Genomic DNA, 23,944 nt, shown 5'->3' with positions numbered 1-23,944 from the left:
TCAGAATTGATATTTGGGCAGGTGTTGCAGATGTCCCAAGCCGAATATGTAAACTCTATATGTGATGTTTGTGCGATATAAAAAGTGCGTCAGCACAATCATTTTGAACACAGTGTTCTAGTGTAACAAGAAGGACATGAAGTTGCTGTTCGTGTTTTGCGGGCTTCTCGCGGTCGCCTTAGCTTCAAACCCAGAAGGTAAGCATGCACAGGAGAACGCCTATATCTGCAACTAATAGTACCTGATTTATTCGAAAAAAAGCCGAAAATTTGATCATTTCGAGCTCCTCGGAACGTTGTCGAGAATCTTGTAACGATCTGGTGAACTGATTAGAACAAACCAAGACCAATTCAGGTCGAGTTGTAATTGCGTTATAATAGCTAACCATGCCTACGAGTATGTCTTTTAATAGTTAGCTTTGCCTTGCCTTTAGAAAATCTCGAGCTCGACGGACGAGATGCTGGTCTTTATGAGGGAGACATGCAGTTGACGCCTTATCAGGCATTTATGATTGAGAGTGGAGCTGGCGATGTCCGGGGCTCAATTATAACCAAAAAATGGCCTGGTGCAGTGCTAGTCTATGAGATTGAGTCTTCATTAAGTAGGTTTTTTGATCTCAATGATGCATTTCCTTGATTACTAGTTGGTTATGATTATTTTTTTTCTCTCTCTTTCTATCCCTTTACAACACCAAACACCCAACAATAAGCTTTTGTTGTTATTTCTCACTCCAAAACTAGCGAACGGTAACAATACTTTTGAAAGAACAAAAAATGCCATGCAGTAAGTCCATACAATTCTTGCCCCTGAAAAAACAAAAACAAACGATGAGGTGGGGGGGGGGGGGGGGGGAGGAGGGTCACTGTGCTCGCGCTTGTTTTCGAAATAAGGCGAGTTGTAGACCATACTTTAATAGAGGCCTTTGTTATTTTAAGAAGATATTAGCGCGCGATCGACTATCAGCGATAAAAGAAGCTACCCTAGTAAAATTTAGATTCAGGTAAACGTACTCAATTCAACACAAGCAAGTCTGCGAAATAAACTTTTGCAGCTGATTTCATTCCTTGAAGTGTAATAGACCTGGAAAAATACTACATTTTAGCCTTGTCCCTCCACATTCGATAGCAGAAAAAGCGACATATCTGTAACTTCCCATGTACATATTTTGAAGCTGGTCGCATAAGAACGGATAAGGTAAATTTGCGACCTTCACCAATTGGCCCCATTTTTTCAGAGAAAGTCGACAATTACATCCAATGTCAAATATCATATTTATTTGGGTCAGCTCGAATGTATATATATATTTTTTCATTTTTGGCGAGATGGTTTTCAATATGAGCTCAAAACAGGCTATTTTACCTTAAGACTTTGAAATTTACCTATAAATGTTGGACGCTGACCGGCAAAACACTGTTTTTTATTCCAAAAAGTTGAACTTTTTACATGCAAAAGTTTCACCTCTCTTCAACATGTCAGAGGTTTAACAATTATATTTTGTCATAGTTTGTCGGAGTTATATTTCAAAACCTGCTGCCAAACTCCGGAATATGCGATGCGTGACATGTGGCAAATGTGGCACCTGGTCTAGGATCGAGCCTGGGATAACTCAAAAGTACCAACACCAATGTAAAAACATATAGAACAAAATTTGTGGGCACTCTCCACTGCGCGCCGTACGGAGCTCCACGAATTTTCCAGGTATTCGCCGCTTTGATGGCAAACAAAGATAACGGTGGTTGCACCTATAACCAATATAAATGAACTCTAAACGCTTGTAACTTAAGAAAAAAAAACACACCACCTAAATTTTTATCGGTTTAGCCGCTGGTTCGGGAAAGCTCTACCTTCCTTCGGCTTTTTAATTAGTATAAACGATGAATATTTTCTTTACAGTGAAAGCAGATTACTGTAGTCGGGTGAGTTTGTGTTGCAATGGGACGACCGAATACCACATTAAACTATTTTCTTAATATATATTTTCCAAGGCAAATACGTTTTTTTTCCTTTCCTGAAGGAAAAAATCTCTCAGCCTCTCTGTAAGTTTGTGAGCTTCTTTCATTTCCCACGATACGGTAACGCATTGTTTATACATTGGATATAATGGACGAAATTGTCTGATAATGTGCTTTATCCTTTCTAAGGCGGGCAGCAGCGCGGCCTTTACTTGTTCAGTGTTTATTTTTCCCGTTGCATTATCCTTTCTTGTTTTTGTTTGTTTGTTTGTTTTTTGGACTGCTCTCCCTTTTTCCCCGACTTGAAGTGCCTTCGCAAATTCTATTGTTCCTGTCATTGTCGTTAGAAAATGTCGTCCTTTTGAGAAATAAAAGGTCAATAAATTCTCAGATTTAACAGGACTTTTGGCTAATTTTCAGGTTCAGAGTCAAGTGCGATGGCGGTTATCCGGAGTGCCATGCGGGAGTGGGAACAGAAAACATGTGTACGTTTCAAGAAAAGGACCACGGAGAAAGATTATGTATCATTCTATAAGGGATCGGGGTAAGATGAGGAAGAAAATAAATTACTTAAAGAGCTATTATGAGCACCAAAAACTATTAAAGAATGCGCAATAGAAAACTACACGCTTACGGTAAAGATGCGATTCAGCGCTCACCTTTCAGTGAGCGCTACGCGCTACGCGCTTCTCATTGAGCGAGGGTTTTTTTTTTTTATTTTTTTCAGTAAGCGAGTCATATTCCATTAAGCGCTCATACCGAAAGTAGGATTCAAATATGAGACAAGGAATAGTCTTAACAACAGACTAAATTCTTAAACTTCTAATTGCTTAAGAATAAACACTCTCGAAAAATACAAATAATTGTAACTGTCCCCCTCCTTTCCGTTAGCTCTGTGTGAGTGTTTGTTTGTTTGTTTGTTTTGTTTAGATGTTCGTCGCATGTGGGCAAAAAAGGTGGACAACAACAAATATCATTGAAGAGTGGATGTTGGAAACACGGCATTGTGGTTCATGAAATCGGTACAAATAACTTTTAGACAATTATTCAGTCACATAAATATCGTGAAAATCAAACAGAGTTGACCTTACTTGATCGAATTCATACAACCACAACGTTTTGATTTTGCCGCTACAAAATTAGTGCTTTGACAAAAAACCCTTGAAGTGCACCTGACCCCCAAAATTTATATTTGCTAAAATGAAACTTGTGTTATCCGAAGCATTTCTGCCAAAAAAAAAATGCATTTGGCTGAATTCTTCATTTTCTATGCCTTTTTAAAATCGCGCTTGAAATGTTCTGCGACCTCATTTAGCAATTCTGAGGCGGGGGTTGCTGATGACGTTATAAAAAACAAAAACAAACTGGAGAGTTAGGTGGACTCTAAGAAACAATTTGGACCGCAGAACCATTCGTATTAGTTTTATTTCTGTACCAAGCCCGTCTTTAAAATTTACTTTTCAAATGCCGTCAATTTTGCGATCAAATTTCTGGTGTTTGATTTTCTTTGTAAATAACAAAATTTCATTTTGTATACAGGTCACGCGCTTGGTTTCTATCATGAACAATCTCGTCCTGATCGAGACAATTATGTAACGATAATGTGGGATAACATCAGAGACGGTAGGAATTGGAAGCATTGAAGTATATATGAAATAATTCATATCTGAACTGCGGTTGTAGATGAAAGTGAAGAATGATCATCGCAGTAAATTTTACAATTTAAGCAATTGGAAAGATATACTTCACATCATTTCAAGATATAGTTCACATCATTTCACTCCCCACGGGAAGATATGAACTCAATCAATTGACCTCGCTCCCAATGTGTGGCTTCATAGCTCAGTTGGTAGAGCATCGCACCGGTATCGCGGAGGTCACGGGTTCGAATCCCGTTGAAGGCCTGATTTTTTTCAGGCTTCTTCTTTCCAATTGCTTAAATTGGAAAATTTACTGCGATGATCATTCTTCACTTTCAATTGGAAGTATTACTTGTAATTAATTAAAGCAAAATAACACAAAACACTTCAAAGCAGAGAGAGCCTGAATTTTATTTTTCAGATAGTAATTTCGTTTAGGTGCTATCCTTAATCATCCTTGTTCCCTCGTGGTGTATTATTACCGCTTTGGCGTTTTTCTAGCTTAGTTTACTATTACTTTGAGGTTCCCATCAATTTGAAGGCTATTTTGTACGTTGCCAGAATAACTCAACCCAAGTTAAACCAAGTTAACCCATGCCAATACCAGGTATTTCACTGTGTAAGTAAGATTTTAAACATGAAAAGTAAGGTTTATGTACGACCTATTGCTTTTTAAAACAAGTCTTAAAATTGACCTGTTATATTGCTATTGTCTTTCAGGTAAAGAACACAACTTCCGAAAGTATGGCACCAATATTATTGATTCTCGCGGTACACCTTACGACTATGGATCTGTCATGCACTACAGATCAAAATCATTCTCAAAGAACGACAAACCAACAATTGTTCCTAAGAAGCCTGGGGTGAGTAACCGAGTTTTACAATAACTTTATTGGGCAAAGACTATAACTATATATGCAGATAAGAATATGCCATGGTTATGTCTATAACGCGGCATTTTAGTTATAAACTTGGGCATTATAACAATGAATCAATCAATCATGTGTGCATACTTTAAATAGCCTGAATTGTGATTTCTAAACGAAAGGTGTAAAATGCTTAATTAGGTTACTACTTAGGTGTCCACGATTAGTAGAGGGGACTTTTCCTCTTGGCTACTGCCTTTTGACACAATAATAAAGTTATTATTATTATTATTATTATTATTATTATTATTATTATTATTATTATTATGATGATGATGATGTTCCAGTATAAGTTAAGCGAAGTGTCAGGTTTCAACTGGACAGTTGATGTATTCAAAAGTTTTTTTTTTCGTAGTGTAAGTCTCTCAGCGTCAGCAATCAATATAAATATTTATGCATTTTACACTTCTTGCTAGTGTTTTTTGTTGTTGTTGTTGCTGTTGTTGTTGTTGTTTCTTAATGTGATTTAAAGCATCGTGTTTGCAAGTTTTGTTTGGATGAGCAATAAAAAGAGCCCAAAACTCAGTCAACGAGAAATTTTCATAACGACCGTGCACAAAAGCAAATAATTCACATCCTTTGTTAAAACATTGACTTGTGTGTAAATCTATACAGCGCAGGATTGCAATGCCTTATTTCGCAGGTTACCATTGGTCAACGAAACGGACTCAGCCCTATTGACGCCCAGCAAATGAGCCTGCGTTACTCCTGTCAAACAGGTTTTTAGATAGCAAATGTTTAAATATCTTGGTAGCTCAGGCCTCATTCACACCACGCCGGAGAAATTTATAAACGCAGCTATATTTATACAGTTACAGTAAGCTTATCAACCATACTAATCGGAGCTCTTCTAAAACGTTGAAGTCACGACAATCATGTGATTTCTCTGAACGAAGTTTCCTCAGTCAAATCCAAAATAACCGTTAATTGTTGCGTTTTTAAATTCCTCCAGAGTGGTGTGGACGGAAAGCATTTGATGCGCTTTAAGAGTGAAACCTCCGTTTTCAAATTCCAACGGCGTAATATGGATGGGCCTTCAGTTCACGGATGAGAACACTTTTTAATATTGTTGGGTGTTTAGAAAGACCTCAGTTTTTTGTCTGGTGAACACGCTTTTTGTCTAATCAACAAACGACAATATACACGATTGCAAAGTTGAAGTTTAAATTCGGTAGTTCTAAGAGAATAGTAGAGATCGCCGTGCTGAAACAAGAGCACAATCAGAGTTCTACATTTGTTGCCTTGAGATTTTTGAGAATGAGACCATTTAACAGCATCATGCATCGTCTATTGTTAACAGTTATTCTATAATTTACTGTTAATTTAATAATGATATTGATTTACTAGCATTTTTTTTACATTAATTTTTATTTTTTATTTTTTTGTTGGCCAGCAACAACTGCAGCCCCTCCAACCAATCCATCAGGTAAAATTTCTAAGAACGAGACAAGACAAAGGGAAAAATAGTTTATCCTCCATACAGACCCTATTCCCAAGGCAATCCCTCTCAAGTAAACTTTTGATAACTTCAGTAGTCTGAAATCTCAGCTGGACGGGTTAAAAATAGCCAATTTTGCATAGCATAAAGTAACTGGAAAAATAATCATCTCTCAACAGAAGGACATTCCATACTACACGACTTAATGATATCTACAAAGGAAAAAGTTCGAAAGAATAATGAATCTGAGTTGTTGTTGTTGTTGTTGTTGTTGTTGTTGTTTGTACAAAGTGCATAAGGCTAAATTAGCCACTTCTCGGAAATGTTTTAGATGGATTGGCATTATCAAACTATCTTTGGAAGAGGCTCGTGCATGGGAGAATTGATCCTATACTGCGTTCACACTAGGCAGAACATGCAGAACAGACTGTGTGTTGCTACATTCATGATAAAAAAAAATGATTATCTTGAGCACTAGGTGGGACTAACTCACTTGGTGGACTCGATCTAGGTCGGCCAACAGCGAAGAGAAAGCAGTAACCTTAAGGGTTTGTCAATGTGATTAAACCAATGAATTATTGCTATTGGTAAACTATATGTTTCTTTAAAAAACCCTATAGCTCTTTAGAGTTTTTGTTCAGAATGCTTTGGACGATTTTTATATGTAAATGTTCTTTTTTTTTGTTTTTAAAAGTTTTTATTATTATTATTTATTTCATGATTTTTTTTAAAAAAAGGAACAACTGCAGCCCCTCCAACCAATCCATCAGGTAGAATCTAAAAGAACAAGAGAAGACAAAGGGAAAAAGAGTTGGTCCTCCATATGCATACAGACCTTATTCCCAAGGCAATCTCTCCCAAGTTAAATTTATTAGATCACTCCAGTAGATGGAAATCCCAGCAGGATGGTTTAGAAATAGCCAATCCTGTTATCACGCGAATTTTAATCACGTGGACAGTACGAGAAGAAACATCCACGCAGCACCCTCGGTCAGATTATCCCGGATGAATTGGTTAAAATGACTTGCAATAAAAATCATGTTAGGAGAAACCTTCGGAATGAGGCCTATAAATCTCTTAACTATTCTTTCTTGATAAAAGGACATATCCAAAGTTACTGTGACATGCCAATTTTTCAGGTGCAAAGATACTGTGAAGATTATTATTATAATTAAAACATTTTTTTTTTTAACATGAAGCGAGCGTCATAAACTATAAAAAAAATTGGTTATGAAACCAGGACGGAATGGCCCTTGTTGGGAAACAAAGAATGAAGTGTAATCCAATGATGCGCAGTTTTTCGGAGTTAATGTGAACGAAAGATTACAAAACCAGTCATTATCTCTCGCTGGTATCTCATATAATACATGACTTAACGTGGTTGGCATGTTATCTCTCTTAAACTTTGAAGGCTCCGCGACAAGTTGTAATTTTGACAATGGTCTGTGTTCCGGATGGTCCCAGTCCAGTTCTGACGACTTTGACTGGACAGTTCGTTCCGGAGGAACTCCTTCTTCTGGAACAGGACCTTCTGCAGATCATTCGGGTTCAGGTAACTGTCGACATATATATGATACCTCACTCAACGGCGACTATCATTTTTCAGTGTCATAATTGTTTTATTTCTGGCTAGTTTTTGGCTGTTTGCAGCCAAGCTCTTACACGAAAAGTAAATTTGATATATCTTTTAGCCATAGTATTTTCGTCAAGTTGTTCGGCAACTGCCTAAAATAGAGCGTCTTCACATAACATCACGGAAGCCATACTAGTGTTCCAAAGCAATGAAACGGCCGCCATGTTGATGTAACAAACCAATCCTGTGGGAGTTGACTCAACTCTTTGTGAATGAAACGAAAAACGTTCTATAGGGCTTTTTATGAGTGATCCTGTGGTAGGAATTCGAACTAATATAACGAATTGATTAAAAAGAAGCTCAGTCACGGCATTTAATTTGAGTTATTTTGGCCATATAAAATTACCTTTAAATTGAAGGAAACCTTAAAATAGTAGTTTGCTAATATAAATCAACAACACCAAAGAGATCACAATAACGCACAAAGGAACAGCAGTGGTTGAGAATGGAGATGATTAACACGGAGTACAGTCGACGAACTTGAAGAACTTAGGGTAATCTTTTCAAGATGCACAAAGCGTGAGGTGGCTCCTTTAACGCTTTCATAGCAATTGCTTAAGGTTACCCTTCGGGCAGAATGCTCCGAAATCATTAGATCTTCAGTGATGAACACGGTAATTTGCCTGCTAAACACTGACGAAAACCCGTTTCTGACATCCTTTTTTTGTTGTTGTTGTTTTAGGAGGTGGGGGAGGGGGGGGGGGGGGGGCGGAGAGAGGGTTCTAAAGTGAGTTGAAAGGCAAGCAATGCAGTTATTTCCTTCCATATTTAGGAGCTGAGATTGTGGATAGTAATGTTAAATTTGCTTTCCTTTGCATATATAAGTTGTGCAATATTGGGCCCTTTCCAGGTTCGACACCTTGACGCTGCCGCCGAGAAGCGCGTTGACCGACAATAATTAGTGCTTTGGCTCCTAATTATAACTTGATACTCCCGGATTTGAGCCTTAGCCTAAGTTGTTTTCTTTGTCAATACGTTTTACATTCACGTTACAGCGCCTCCTTATCCGCTCTATTTGGTATGAGTCCTTCAACGTAATAAGGGGAGGATGGGTTGGAAGACCAGGTTACATTTGTTATGTAGTTAGTAGTTATGTTGTTTAATTTTAGAGCTATTTTTTTCGTACTCCTGTTAACCTTGGAATTCATAAATGTGTTATATTGCTTTCTTGCGCGTGCTCCGAGATAATAACATCAATGTAACACCAAATAACAAATAAAAGACACACAAAACACCAGAAAAGAGAGAAATTAGGCAAAAAATACTTTCGTAAGGCGGCCTACCTTAAAACAGATCCAACTATACGAACTGGCTGAATGGCCAGGCATGAGTAAATCCAAATTAACCGAGGTGGCTTCCTTTCCTCTTGGCGGCGCTGTGTGCCTATAGTAAGTGCTTCGTAGTGGCATATTTTCAATTTAAAGGTGTAGATACAGAAGTTATCGTCATTTCATTTTTTTTTTAACTTTGCTCTTTTAGGTAAATACATCAGAAAACGCTCTATATAAAATTTTTTAATAAATGACAAGAGTATATTATATGAAGACAAATATCATTGTCTCGAGAAGGTGTGTTGCAATAATAACGAAAAAATAACAAAAAATATATATATACATTTTTATTGTTCTTTTTTAACACAGGTAAATATATTTACATCGAGACATCATCTCCACGCAAGGGCAATGACAAGGCTGTCCTCATTTTCAACGGATATACAGGAGGGCCGGCTTGTCTATCCTTCTATTATCATATGTATGGTCGGGACATCAATCAACTGAACGTGAAACTTGGAAGTACAGACGTTTTCCAGAAGAGCGGGTCTCAGGGAAATCAATGGAAAAAAGCTGAATTTTCGATCAACGGAGGTGGAGATGTTCGTAAATATTTCACTCTTTACTTCGTTAAGACATTTCTAAATTTGAAAATATTCATTAGGCACAGGCGAAAATTTCATGGAAAGGGAAAGGGTGGCCAGTCAAGATCTGAGTAAAACGACCGAACAACTATAACTTTTAGTTTTAGGAGATATGTAACTGCTTTTAACTATTTGCCCATGATATATGTTTTCGAAAACAGTGCAGCTATGTTATGTGGTTTGATTTGTGGCAAGTGACAAAGGCAGGATAATATTAATTAACAAAATCAAGTATCTTATAAATATAATTGCTGCATGAACTAGGTTATAGAAATGCAATAATTATTACATTTTTGTCTTTCTATGGTAACATAAGTAAGTAACAAAAAAAACGATATATGTCCTGTAATTTTGTAAGGTTTAACAGTTATATAACATGCGCATACATCGTGCAGGTAATTTCAACAGAAACGCACTTTATATAATATCAGCACCATTACTATGCATTCGCAGAGAGAAAATGATAAAAAAAAAGTTACATAATATTAATTTTTTCATCTACATTTTAGATTAAATTCGAAGGGATTCGTGGATCAGGCTATAAAGGAGACATTGCTATTGATAATTTTTCTTTAACCGGGGGCTCATGCAGAGGAGGAAGTGGAATCACTCCTCCTTCCCCAGGTAAGTAGGTACCGGTAAGTAGGGACCAGTAATTAAGGTGGTGTCATACCTTCAAATAGAGATGTTCCTCAAAAAAAAGAAAACATTTTTTTTCCCGAAACATGAAGATTCAACATTTCTGACCATTTTGCTCTGATACTCATTGATTTACGTTTTACATTGGTAGCTATATTTCAACATATCATTGCCCATAGAAATGGTTGTTTACAATTTAAAAGTACTTCCAAAATGGATTCAATTCAATACACTTCAATTATGCTTTACAGGAAAACTTTAGAGAAGTGCGCTTATGCGAATTTTGCATCATCGTCCTGCTCCACCATCTTTTACGCCCCTTATACTTGGTTAACATTTCTAAGACCGGTGTGTATTCGGGTATTCATCTTCTCAGTTCACAGGGCTAAATTGTGTTCGCGGATACCGAAGTAGAACTTTAAAGCCTTATTTCTCAAACACGTCAAAAAGACCAAATCACCAATCACTACTGAGATCACCAATATTTCAAGCACTATATCTCCGCTGGGTTTTAACCAAATGTTGACAAATGTTGTCAATTATCTAGGAGATAAACGAAAAACATTTTCAATTTTTGAAATGGTTTCCCTGTTAGTCGGTTAATATAGTTAATATTACGTAATATAAGCAAACGTTTTCACCATTTTTACGGGGAAAAAAGCCCCTAAAAACATCGTTTTCTGAGGTTTTCTTTGTCACCTGGACAGCGCACTTATCGCCAGGCTGAACTTTATTCCATACATCTCGAACCATTCATTAGTAAGTTATTATTATTATTAAGTTATTGTGCTTATAACGAACACCATACTTAAGGAGTTGTTATTCATTAACTACTGTGACATGTAACCTGGAAAAGTTCATTTTTGAAGTTAGACCGCGGACTCCTTGAACGTGTGCCAAAATTGTCCCACAGAGTTTCTTTAAGAGATATATTTTGAAGGTATAAGATCCCCATAAGTGTTCTGTTATATAGCTGGGGTTAATTGCAAATTAATGCAAGAGGCGTGAGAGCGGCCGACAATTTCTAAATACAAATAAAGTTGCCTCGGAAGTTGCCTATAATAACCACCGAAAACAATTTCCCAAGGGAACTCGGGAAAATAAATTTCAAAGCTCAGAGAAATTGTGCAAACACGGGTAAAATTTCATCGTCATTTGGAATTTCACCAATTACTTTCACGTGTTTTTCACGTGAACTTCAAAATTTGTTTTCCACACTTGAGAAGATATTTGAAACAGTCGCTCAGACATTTGCGAACTGTGTTTATAATCACAGTGCAATTTTTATTCCTCTTATTACTCGATCTTCTGGTGGATTCATTTTTATTTTTTTCTTGTGACACAGGCACACCGGTGAAATGTACTTTCGACAGCGGTCTTTGTTCTGGATGGTCCCAGGCCACCTCAGATAGATTTGACTGGACGGTTCAAAGTGGGAAAACACCTACACGTGATACAGGACCTTCAGCTGACCATTCGGGTTCCGGTAAGCTATATTTAGATATCCTGTAGAGCTTCGGATTTGTTGTTATCCTTTGAAAGAGAGGATGAATGATAAGAGAGTCTGGTAAAACAGTTGTGTCGTTTGCAATTTGTCGAAAATTTCACTCTTAAATTAAACTCTCCATATGGTTTAATAAATGACCACGAGTATGTGAGGGAAAATATCATGGTCTCTAGAAGGTGTGTCGTAACAATAAAATGAAAACAACAAAAATAAATATACATTTCATTGTTCTTTTTTCATCAAAGGTAAATATATTTACATCGAGACATCATCTCCACGCAAGCCCGATGACAAGGCTGTTGTCATTTTCAACGGATATACAGGCGGGCCGGCTTGTCTATCTTTCTATTATCACATGTATGGTAAGAATGTCAATCAACTGAACGTGAACCTTGGAGGTACAAACGTTTTCCAGAAGAGCGGGCCTCAGGGAAATCAATGGAAGAAAGCTGAAGTGTCGATCAATGGACGTGGAAATGTTCGTATATATTAAACTCTACTTCATTAAGACATTTCTGAATCTCAAAACACTTAGTACGCATAGGCCTAAAGTAAGTTAAAAGAGAAAGGTTGGCCAGTTATAATCTGACCTGTTATAACTTTTAATTTAAGGAGATATATAATTGATAAGATACATTATACCCAGCCACTTTACAAGTCCTTAACTGTTGGCCCATGATATGTTTTCGAAAATAGTGTAGCTATGCTATGTTTGATTTGCAGCAAGTGGCAATGCGAGGGTACTATTTAACATCAGCTATCTATTAAATGAACTAGGTTAAGGAAATGCGATAATTCTGATGATATATATATATTTTTGTCCTTCTATGACTTGAAGTAAGTAAGATATAAAACCATATATACAGCTTGTAATTTTGTAAGGTTTAACGGTAAGGGTATGTGCCAAGGACGCAAACAGCGTGAACGCAATTTAAACAGAATAGTGCTTTGCATAATTCAGTACCATTTCTATCCATTCGCAAGGAGAAAATTGAAAATAAAAGTTGCATAATATTAATTTTTTCATCAATTTTTTTTAGATTGAATTCGAAGGAATTCGTGGAACCAGCTGGAGGGGCGACATTGCTATTGATGATTTCTCTTTAAGTGGGGGTTCATGTAGAGATAGACGTGGAATCACTCCACCTCCGCCAGTAAACCCAACACAACGTCCTTCCTCAGGTAAGTAGTTATAAGCAATGGGCTAGCTTGTTTGGGTCACCATACCGCTATTATCTTAAAGTTTATCTAGGTTGCAACCAGCAAAATGGGGACTGACTAACGAAAAAACCAACTGGTCATACTAGCTCCCTAGTACGAAATTAAGGGTGCGTTCCTTTGGGGTGATAATTGCTGTTGAAATTTTTGTTGTTGCTGTTATTGTCGTAATTGTAATTGTAATCATTATTGTAGTCGTTGTTGTTATTGTTCTCGTTATCATTGTTTGAAGACGGAATAACTGAAAACCAAACTTAGATATCTCAAGGCCACCAAAACTGGCTACTTATAATAAGTTATCAGCTAAATGGTTTGACCTTTACATCAAGGTAATTGCGGAAAGAAGCCCAGTGTTGGCGTTATCGATGGAACTAAGGCTATGAATAGCAGTTGGCCTTGGCAGGCAATGCTTCGAACAACGTCTGGGTTCTCATTCTGTGGTGGCTCACTAATAGCACCTCAGTGGGTGGTGTCTGCTGCTCATTGTGTCAAAGGAAAGTCTCCCAGTAGCCTTACAATCAGGTAAGATAAATGTAACAACATTAATTTCCAAACGACGCCGTTTTTCTTGGTTTCACGTTCTTTGCAATTTTATTGCACAGTTGCGAGACAAGTTTAACGAGACGTTGCCCAATGTAACAACAACAACAACTTTAATATGACTCGCATATTTACAATTTTACAGAAATATATAAACATTAAGTTATAAAAGCTTGACAATAGCAACAGCGCAAACCAGCAGGTAGCCTGGGCTAATCTAGGCGGGCCACATCTATATTTATATTAGACCATTAATACATAAATAAGATTGTTATGCAACTACTTATAGAACGATTTACGAAACCGTTTAATACAAGTACATTAACATATTTTGATTGACGCTAGGAGCTATGATTTACTAGAGATAAACTAAACTATGGGTTGAAATTAATCAGTAACTAAATTTAAGAACTTGAGTCGATTGTCAGGGTGTCGACTTCAACATAGTCATCCCTATCTGAAAGAGTCTCAAATAAAAATTTACATCAAGGTATTTACATCAAGCTAATTTAAAAATCACTTAAAAAAAAAAACCGAGCTAAAAGCGATAAAATATAATTGAAGTGTATTAAACATGAAAATCAGTTTGCCGAATCTTTTTCAAAAAGTCTTTTGAGCCTGCCATGGAACGAATATCGCGAGGTAGCATATTCCAGTACTTTGCTGCTGCATAACGCCACGACTTAAGACCATATCTGGTAGTGTTCACTTTAGGTATGGAAAGATTAAAATTTCCGCGAAGATTGTACGCTGTTCTCTTCTCAGTTATAAGATTTTTGAAGCTGGATGGAGCCCTGCCTTGAATAATATTGTTCACAATCAGTAACATGTCTTGAGTGCGACGATTTTCTAAGGTTGATGTTGATCCGATACGCGCTAAGAGCGCTTCGTACGTCGAGATCTTGTCGCTGTACACAAATCTCAAGGCCCTCGCATTTGTTCTTTCCAGTTTTTCTATATTCCTTCGTCCACAGTGATACCAAACCTGACTGCAATAAGAAAAATATGGTAAAATAAAAGCTCAATAAAAGGATTCCTTCGTTTTGCAAGGTAGAATGTTCTTTAACCTGCTTAGAGCATTTATTTGGCTCCCCACCTTGCGACAAATGTCCGCAATGTGTGAATCCAATTTTAGTTTTTCGTGTAAAGTTATGCCCAGTAGTTTTATCTCCTTGGATACTGGAATCTCTTTGCCCGCACATTCGATGCTAATGCCACACTGATTAGCATTTCCTAACACCATGGCGTTATATTTTGTCGGGTTGGCGATCATTCCGTTTTGTTTAAACCAAGAGGTGGCATTGAACAGATCTTGGTTAATCATGTTTTCTACTGCGCGGGGACATTCGTTTGAAGCATGTAAATTGGTGTCGTCTGCAAAGCTTAATAGAGGGTCCACAATGTCAAATCCCGCTTTCCCCCCAATTCTTTCCTGTTGATCCCACCATCCCGCCCTTTTTGCCTGAAAATCCCGATCCCGTCCACTTTTCAAATACAGTTCTGCGTTAATTATTAATTTTAATAATTAACACAGAAACCTCTTAAAAATAGATATCGCATAAAAGATCACAAAATTAAAGGATTCAAAGGGTAGCAGATAAGTAAGCACAAATGATTATAACGTTGCTTTCTGTAAACGGTTTTCTGTTTTGTTTTCTTCTGCCCATGTATCAGTGAAAGAAAAAGATTGTTCATTTCCATGGAGATGGTAAACAAACTTGACAGTTTCCTTCAAAGCTTTCAGCGTCTTCATTTTCTTTGAAATCTGGGCTCAGAACTTTTCTTTTCGAATGAAGGCATTCCTGCTCGCACGTCCTTTTCGTAAACATACATACATACATTACTTTATTTACCCTCGGATTTCAGAGTAGCTTATGCAGCTAATATCTCCGTGCATTTAACCATCAGATGAGAGATAGACCACCACACCGGGAACTACATCCCCTACTCTTTTCGATCAGTGTGTGGGTTCATTTACATCCCACAGAATTAGTGGTGAATAAGGTGTGAATATGGCGACGCAATTTATAATGTCGCTTATTATATGACTGTGTCTCACAAGGACTGGGAACTACCGAATTCACAAATTTGATTGGCTGAAATCGATATTGACCGCGGTCTAGATTTTCCCATCTAGACCGACATCTAGACCGGTTTCATTTTGCATTGAAAAAGTAGCAAACTAAAATACAAAAATGTTCACCGTTTTCTCTGTTTTCCTCTCAACCATTTATGGAAGTGCCAAAAGCCTGACGACAAAAAAAAAGTAAAGAGGATGAGCAAATTTCGGCAGGTTTAAGTTAAGCCCATCTCTGTTTGCAAGCAAACCAGTTCTATTGAACGAATTAAAGTTTTCTCCTTTGCCATATAATAAACATCTTATTAACCGAGCTAAGTCGGTCTGTATGGGAGAATCTTGACCTCGGTCGTGTGTACAGACCTCACTGCGTTCGGTCTGTATTCACAACCTCGGTCAAGATTCTTCCACACAGACCTCCTGCTCGGTTAATAAGAGCTAAATAATTCGTTCGGTAAATCGTTATCACCGCCATCCGGTGTGGCCATCGTGGTCAAAACAAGCCAAGCGCCCTTTCAAGCGCTCTGGAAAAGGTCGAAAGACTAAGAAAAACTAGAAAGGATCGGGGGCAGAGGGGTGGTCAACATTACAGGCGCAAGCGTCGAAAATGTCGGAAATGGATAGCCTGTATAGCTTGGCGGTTTTTAAGCAATTTGAGCGCGTTAAGAAAGCGGCGAAGCCGCGATAACGAGCGCCAAAGCCGCTAGGAGCCAATGGACAGATGTCATTAAGACAACACAAATGATCGAAATAGGACTCAAAGACCTCATACAATCTCATGATACTAACGTAATCAAGCGATAATGGATACGTTTGACAGAACCTGACAGGGTAGAGAGCCGTTGCTATTCATTAGAAACCTGACGCAACTATGATATGCACAAAAGGTTCATTTCTACCAGCTTGCGGTTTTTGCGCTGGTCAATTTACGAGGTCATGTAAGAATTTAAATCCCGCTCTATTCCCCTTGCGAATTCCGCATCCCAACCCCATAAAAACACGAAATCCCGCTCCCGCTCGTAATTGTAATTCCCGCTTCCCGCCCCTGTTTTCAGCTCAAATCTCGAATATCACGGTGAAAAAAAGCCAAATCCCGCATCCCGCCAAACCTATTGGGGACCTTCTTAATAAGCTGCTCTCGTTTATAGCATAGGCCAAATCGTTCACAAAAATATTAAAAAGAAGCGGTCCTAATATTGATCCCTGGGGTACACCACTAAGAACGACATTCCACGATGAAAAACTCGTTGGTAGCGATGTGAGAGGTAACTCTGAAGGAGGGACCAGGATCTTTCATCCAGTCCGTAAAATCTAAGCTTTTCCAACAGAAGATCGTGAGGGATACAGTCGAATGTCTTGCTAAGGTCCAATGTAGCAGCACCAATAACGTGGCTTTGATCAAGTTTTTCTTTCCACTCTTCGGTAAGTGTTAATAACGCCGCAGAGCAGCCATGCAATTTCCGATATGCGAACGTATAGTCGTGGAAAATGGTATCAAAATAACTACTCATCTGAGTATGGACAATGCGTTCAAACACTTTGTCGAATGCGGGCAGCACGGTGACAGGTCTAAAGTTTGCTTGTCCAACACGCTGTCCTTTTTGTGTAAAGGTGTAATCTGACCATACTTCCACCCTTCGGGGACTTCTGCCATTGCAATAATAGTATTTATAAGATCACGGCTATCTTTAAAACGGAGAACGGGGAATCGGAGAACGGGAATGGGGAACGGGGAACGGGGAACGGGGAATCTTTAAAATGGGGAATCTTTAAAAGCGGGAATCTTTAAAATGGGGAATCTTTAAAAGCGGGAATCTTTAAAACGGGGAATCTTTAAAAGCGGGAATCTTTAAAAGCGGGAATCTTTAAAAGCGGGAATCTTTAAAAGCGGGAATCTTTAAAACGGGGAATCTTTAAAAGCGGGAATCTTTAAAACGGGAAATCTTTAAAAGCGGGAATCTTTAAAATGGGGAATCTTTAAAAGCGGGAATCTTTAAAACGGGGAATCTATAAAAGCGGGAATCTTTAAAATGGGGAATCTTTAAAAGCGGGAATCTTTAAAATGGGGAATCTTTAAAGTGGGGAATATTTAATAGCGTTAATCTTTACTGAAAAGTGAACGAGAATCTCTCAGTTTCCCACCGGAAGCTATTTATTCTCTCACATGTATCAACTCAACAGGTACAGAGACAGTTGTGGAATTTATTCATTGTAATTTTATTGCACGCTATTAAAGCACATCGATTTCGCGTGATAGTGGAGCGGTTCAAATCTCGATTCTCACTCTGAGATCCGCTAGACCGACCAAAGAATCTAACCGCCTGGATTTATCTTAACTCCGGACTGTGACGTTTAGTTTCGCAGCGATGGATATTTGTCGTAGCCTTATCATGTGCTAATGGAAGGACTTACGACTTGACGACAAATATATGGCAGGGAAAACACGTTTTTGATTGTTTAATCGATAAATCAACAGTCCCCTCAGATGACGTCGCTAAAATTCAAACTACAAAACTATTAATCATCCTGAGATTTTACTTTCATGATGTGTAAGAGCAGCTGAAAACTAATAGTCATACAAATTTTTGCTCCAAGTGGGTTCTTGGTTTTGTAATAGACTGCGCTTGAATTTCTAATCTTTTGCGTGACGCGGCATTTACATGACGTGTAAGAAAGCTGTCATGTTGGTTAAAAGAGTGACTTATTTCGGGGAATTTGGCTATCTGAACAGTTCATGTATTAGAAAAAGTATTATTTTTAAAATGTTTTTGAGTTCTTGAAGAGATAAATTCACGCTTTTGTAGCAAAACTCAGTGACAGATGTTTCGTTGGTTTCCGGCCGCCATCCGGATGGGCGCCAGCATGGCGTCTCCATCAAAATCTCTATAAATTTGAGTAAAAAAATTCTCCGCATGTCTTGCGTAAGAAACATTGCTGTGACCTGAATCTTAGCGAAAGTCATTGCATATTTACCTTCTTTCTCTTCAAGATTCTAGACTTTATCGTTTGAACTGTTTTCATTTTTATTTTGTTTATTTTGAATTGCATGACACTGAAAACCGGCAATAAAGCAATTCGATGCTCGATGCCCGAACGATGTGACGGCGAATTTCGCGTATAATCCGTCATTGCGTGCTTAATGATACCTCTTTCTACGCCATGCAGTCATGCGAAGACAATTTCAAAGTGCCCATTGCATTCACTTTAAAGAAGAAAGAATCGGTCGCTTTGAAGGTCTTCCACAGTTTAAGTGGAATGATCTCGGCGAACAAGATGTGATAGGGGAAGGGTCGTTTGAAGCCGTTTTTATCACAAAAACCAGGAACAAGGACGGAAAGTCAAAACAGTGGTTGACAAGAAATCACCCGCTTTTAATAAAGATTCCCCATTTTAAAGATTCCTGCTTTTAAAGATTCCCCATTTTAAAGATTCCCGCTTTTAAAGATTCCCCATTTTAAAGATTCCCGCTTTTAAAGATTCCCCATTTTAAAGATTCCCGCTTTTAAAGATTCCCCATTTTAAAGATTCCCGCTTTTAAAGATTCCCGCTTTTAAAGATTCCCCATTTTAAAGATTCCCGCTTTTAAAGATTCCCCATTTTAAAGATTCCCGCTTTTAAAGATTCCCCGTTTTAAAGATTCCCGCTTTTAAAGATTCCCCATTTTAAAGATTCCCCATTTTAAAGATTCCCCATTTTAAAGATTCCCCATTTTAAAGATTCCCCGTTCCCCGTTCCCCGTTCCCCGTTCCCCATTCCCATTCCCCGATTCCCCATTCCCCGATTCCCCATTCTCCGATTCCCCATTCCCCGATTCCCCATTTCCCGATTCCCCGATTCCCCATTCCCCATTCCCCGATTCCCCATTCCTCGATTTCCCGATTCCCCATTCCCCATTCCCCATTCCCCATTCCCCATTCCCCATTCCCCATTCCCCATTCCCCATTCCCCATTCCCCATTCCCCATTCCCCATTCCCCATTCCCCATTCCCCATTCCCCGATTCCCCATTCCCCGATTTTTCATTATCCGATTCCCCGATTCCCCGATTCCCCGTTCCCCGTTCCTCGTTTTAAAGATAGCCATAAGATCACTTAGCGGCTCAGACACTGATGGTGCCGCTGCTTTGACTGCGCGTGGCAGAATTAAGTCATATCCCTGGGCTTTGTTTGCCTTGGTGTCGTTGAGTATTTGCCTTACTTCGTGGTGGTTTGTAAAACGAAAAGTAAAGCTCTTACTGGCTATACTGTTCGTAGGTAAGCGAGAGTTATGTGACTGATATTGGAACAGAGAGTATGAATCGATTGTTAACCTATCGGTGATATTTGTAAAATAGTCATTAAAAATCTCTGCTACTTGAGCTTGATCGATAATCGTTCTGCTATTTTCTTTTAAAATGATCAAATCGCTTTGCGCACGTTTCCTTGTGTGTAAAAGAGGACGTAGTGACCGCCAAAAAGCCCTGTAGTTTCCAGCACGTGAGCAGCACAGATAATCGAAATGTTTAACAACAGACTTTCGCCTCATCGAGACCACGCGATTTCTTAACACTCGGTATGCTTCCCAGTCGTCTGTTTTCCTTGTTTTGTTAAATTTTCGTTTTAGACTGTTTCGCTTCCGAATGGCCTTTCTTATCTCCGGTGTAATAAATTTGGATTGGCCTGAAGCCGCCTTACGCTTTCTCATTCTGATGGGTGCATGATCGCCAAGCACATCGGTATACATCTTTTCCCAAGCCCAACAGATGTCATTGATGTCTTCGAACACATACGCCACATTAAACGGCACACATGCAAGGTCCTTATTAAAAGCATACGCATCGAAGCTTTTAAAACACCTGCCTTTCGTAAAGACGGTCTCTGGTTTGGATAATTTCTTGTTAAGAATGGTGTAGACCAGTTTGTGATCACTCAGGCCTGTCTCCATTGTTCCTGATTTTAATGCAAATGTCGGAGAATTTGTTGCTATAATGTCTAAGCAAGACTCTCTAGAAATTGAAATCCTTGTTGGCTCATTTATGAGATTGTCCAAGCCGTAGATGTCACAGATATCCAAGAAAGCTCGACCTTGTTTCCCGCTGTCTTGTGGTTTTAGAATATCGCAATTGAGATCTCCCAATCACAACACACTAGCTCGGTTGGAAATCGCTGCGTCTAAAATTTCGCACATGTCGCTCGTAAACGTCTGGTTGTTTACTGACGGTGGTTTGTAAACATTAAGTAAAGACATAAGTCGCTGTCCAAGCTGAATGTCGACGAGTATTGCTTCCACTGCTTTGCTTCTAATTCTCACTTGGCTTGAAGGAATGGATTTGCGAACATACAATAAAATACCTCCACCGCCTTTCTTACGATCCTTACAGTAACATTCATATCCTTTGACCGCGAACTGGGAATCTGGAAATGATGCATCTATCTTCGTTTCTTGTAGACACAAAATGTCGAACGTTTCGATCCAGTCCTGAAGTTCACAGAATTTTCCGGCGAGAGCGTTTATGTTGAAACTTCCAATAATAAAGTTCTTACGGTATTTGCATACCGTGCAAAGTGTCGAAGAAGTCGCTATTCGCATCGTTTAAATGCCCATGATCTGAAAGTTTGCTTGAATTAAACGAATCGAAGAATGAATCGCTAAACTGTGGTAGAGAACAAGTCAAACATTTCCAGTCTGCTTGAAAGTTGTGAAGTTTTTTAGTGTCGTCCCTTCGTAGCCCCACACACTTGCCGTGACAGCTTCTTTTGCAGCCTTTGCACAATATGGCCGCCTGATTCTTCCTGACAGTCTTGTCGCAAGAAGAACACTTCGCCTTTGCGGTCGGGCCCGGGTTTGGCTCAATATCGTGATGTAGGGCAACATCTGAAATCCATAAGCACATGTATCCATGTTTGGTCCATTTGGTTTGAGCTGTCCTGATTCTGAACTGGTTTTGAGTCGTCGCTCGCTTGAAGACATTCGGTTTGTTCGACGATACGGCGCTCGAGTTTAAACTCTCTAATGAATAATTAATTATTGTTGGTGAATTCTTTTCGACTCCGGTTTTCCATGACACAAAGATACAAAATAAGAATATAGCAGAAATAAAGCGATTTAAGCGACTCGCTTGCATGTCCTCGACCAACTTCATAGCTGCCTTTTACGGCCAGGTTTACCCTTGTCAGTGTTCTCCTTTGAGAAAGACTGTGGGAAAAATATACTTTTAGTTATCTTTTACCTTGTAGAATGGGTGCCCATATGAGAGACGGTAACGTTGGAACTGAGCAGGACTTCAGGGTTGCTAAGATCATATCCCATCTAAGTTATCACAAGCCTTTAACTTACAGTCACGATATTGCTCTGATAAAACTTGAGAAGCCAGCTCTCCTGAACAAGGCCGTCGGACTGGTGTGTGTACCAGATGGAAATAGTCCAGCCATGCCAATCGACAGTTCAAGCAAGAAATGTTGGATCACCGGATGGGGCAGACTGGCTTCCGGTGGAGCCACACCTGACAGACTGATGCAAGCCTCAGTGCCTCTTGTCTCAAAGGCCAGGTATTAATTATTATTTCTATGATTTTTTTTTTTTTTTTTTTTACGTTTCTGAATATTATTCCATTTCATAGTGTTCAGTTGTTGGATATTCACATGGGCATAAAGTTAATGTTATAGCTGGTTTTCACATGACGTCACTAAAATTCAAACTACAAAACTATTGATCTTCCTGAGATTTTACTTTAATGATGTATAAGAGCAGCTGAAAACTACTATTCATACAAATTTTCGCTCCAAATGGGTTCTTGGTTTTGTGATACATGACGCTTGAATTTCTAAGTTTTTGCGTGACGCCGCATTTACATGACGGCCAAGAGAGCTGTCATGATGGTTAAAAAAGTGACTTATTTGGGGGAATTTGGCCTTCTGAACTGTTCATGCCTTAGAAAAGGTATTATTTTAATGTTTTAGAGTTCCTCGAGGGATAAATTCACGCTTTTGTAGCAAAACTCAGTGACAGATATTTCTATTGGTTTCCGGCCGCCATGTTGGTGCCCATACGGATGGGCACCAGCATGGCGTCTCCATACAAATCTCTGTAAATTTGGGTAAAAAATTTCTCCGCATATCTTGCGTAAGAAAAATTGCTGTGACCAGAATCTTGGCGAGAGTCTTTGCATATTTACCTTCTTTCATTTCCCAGATTCTGGACTTGATCTACTGAATGGTTTTGATTTTTATTTTGATCTATGTTGAATGGCGTGACACTGAAAACCAGCACTTTTCAACAGGTTTGATGAAATTAATAACATTAAAATCAAAAGTCAACTTGCACTTAGAATTTGTTCTATCTGTAGCATTCAGTTAATTTGTGTCATACCTTTTTTCGAGCTAAAAACAATAACTTCTTATATTCATGATTAGGTGCCTCAAGGGCTATCCTAACAAGATCCATGACTCCATGCTGTGCGCAGGGTTGGATCAGGGGGGAGTTGATGCTTGTCAAGGTGACAGTGGTGGTCCACTGGTCTGTGAATACAACGGTCAGTGGTTCCTTGAAGGAGCCACCAGCTGGGGCCATGAATGCGCTGGTCCTATGAAATATGGAGTGTACGCCAAAGTACGCTACGTTAAAAGTTGGATTAATCAGACTATGAAAAGCAACTAACTGAGAATTTCTCCGGTTTCGGTGTGATGTTTATTCAAATAAAACTTACCGAAACATAGTACGAGTGTGTGGCTTTTATTCCGTTGTTGTGCCGTAACTTTCATTAACAATAGGACCAGGGTCCGTGCTGATGGTAATTCATTGTTTCCGCGAATATAGGCACTAGTTAGGATAGCCTTGGCAAGAAAGCGAAATGTGCGAAAAGATTACACGTCGCGAAAGACGAGGTCTTCTCCTTCACCTAACTCCTTGCGCAAGAGTGGCGCATAAGGCCTCACCATAGGGGAGGTGAGAGGGTAAAAATATTAGATATAGCTTACAAGCACGCGTAAATTGGGGAAAGAGGCAGATAACCTGAGTAAATGCGCATATATAGGCAAGGGAGGTCAATATGAACTTAACAGTAATCAAGCTCTACTTATTGGGAAGATAGGAGTACGATAACTTTGAGCGCAAGCGAGTGTCCTGGACATTTTCACAATGACAATAGCGACTTGTTCTTCTTTTTTAAATCGTTAAACTATGTTTAAATGCTGTTGTTTTTAGTGGTCGATGTACTTAGCTACGCCCAGCTAGTATACAGGCATGCCATGCACTTAAACTGCAAGAAACAAATATATCAACTAAGCATGATAGTCTTTCAAATCCCAACTGGCAGGAGGCAAACTAGTTGGCTATTTACAAGCATGACCGAGGAGTTGATCCAGGGTCTACCGAGAAAGAACTGCATCATTTGTAATTTATTCTATTTGTTATTTTTTATATCAATAGCCAAAAAGAATAAAAAAAAAGAGAGCAGTAGTTTGCTTTAGGTTAACAGGTCAC

General features: G+C 38.8%; 1 protein-coding gene across 2 annotated transcripts; it reads left to right on the top strand.

Moving 5' to 3' along the window:
* The first annotated feature begins 83 nt into the window (after positions 1-83).
* LOC110062013 (enteropeptidase-like) lies at positions 84-23,177 on the top strand. 2 transcript variants are annotated; one of them, XM_089272879.1, is made up of 18 exons: positions 84-197; positions 434-601; positions 2,373-2,496; positions 2,883-2,974; positions 3,492-3,575; positions 4,313-4,455; positions 5,162-5,237; positions 5,912-5,944; positions 6,694-6,726; positions 7,368-7,508; positions 9,230-9,462; positions 10,014-10,128; positions 11,489-11,629; positions 11,896-12,128; positions 12,691-12,832; positions 13,198-13,390; positions 21,700-22,011; positions 22,876-23,177. In XM_089272879.1, the coding sequence occupies exons 1-18, from the start codon at positions 137-139 to the stop codon at positions 23,117-23,119; spliced, it is 2,568 nt and encodes an 855-aa protein (XP_089129005.1). In that variant the 5' UTR covers positions 84-136; the 3' UTR covers positions 23,120-23,177. The 2 variants fall into 2 exon arrangements, with proteins under 2 accessions (XP_089129005.1, XP_089129006.1); XM_089272880.1 differs by lacking the exon at positions 6,694-6,726.
* Positions 23,178-23,944: the final 767 nt, after the last annotated feature.

Source organism: Orbicella faveolata, unplaced genomic scaffold (assembly GCF_042242905.1).
Source record: "Orbicella faveolata isolate gen_17 unplaced genomic scaffold, um_ofav_v1 contig_35, whole genome shotgun sequence".
Classification (NCBI taxonomy): domain Eukaryota; kingdom Metazoa; phylum Cnidaria; class Anthozoa; order Scleractinia; family Merulinidae; genus Orbicella; species Orbicella faveolata.
The sequence above is the reverse complement of the archived record's forward strand: the minus strand, read 5'-3'. Positions and strand labels throughout refer to the sequence as shown.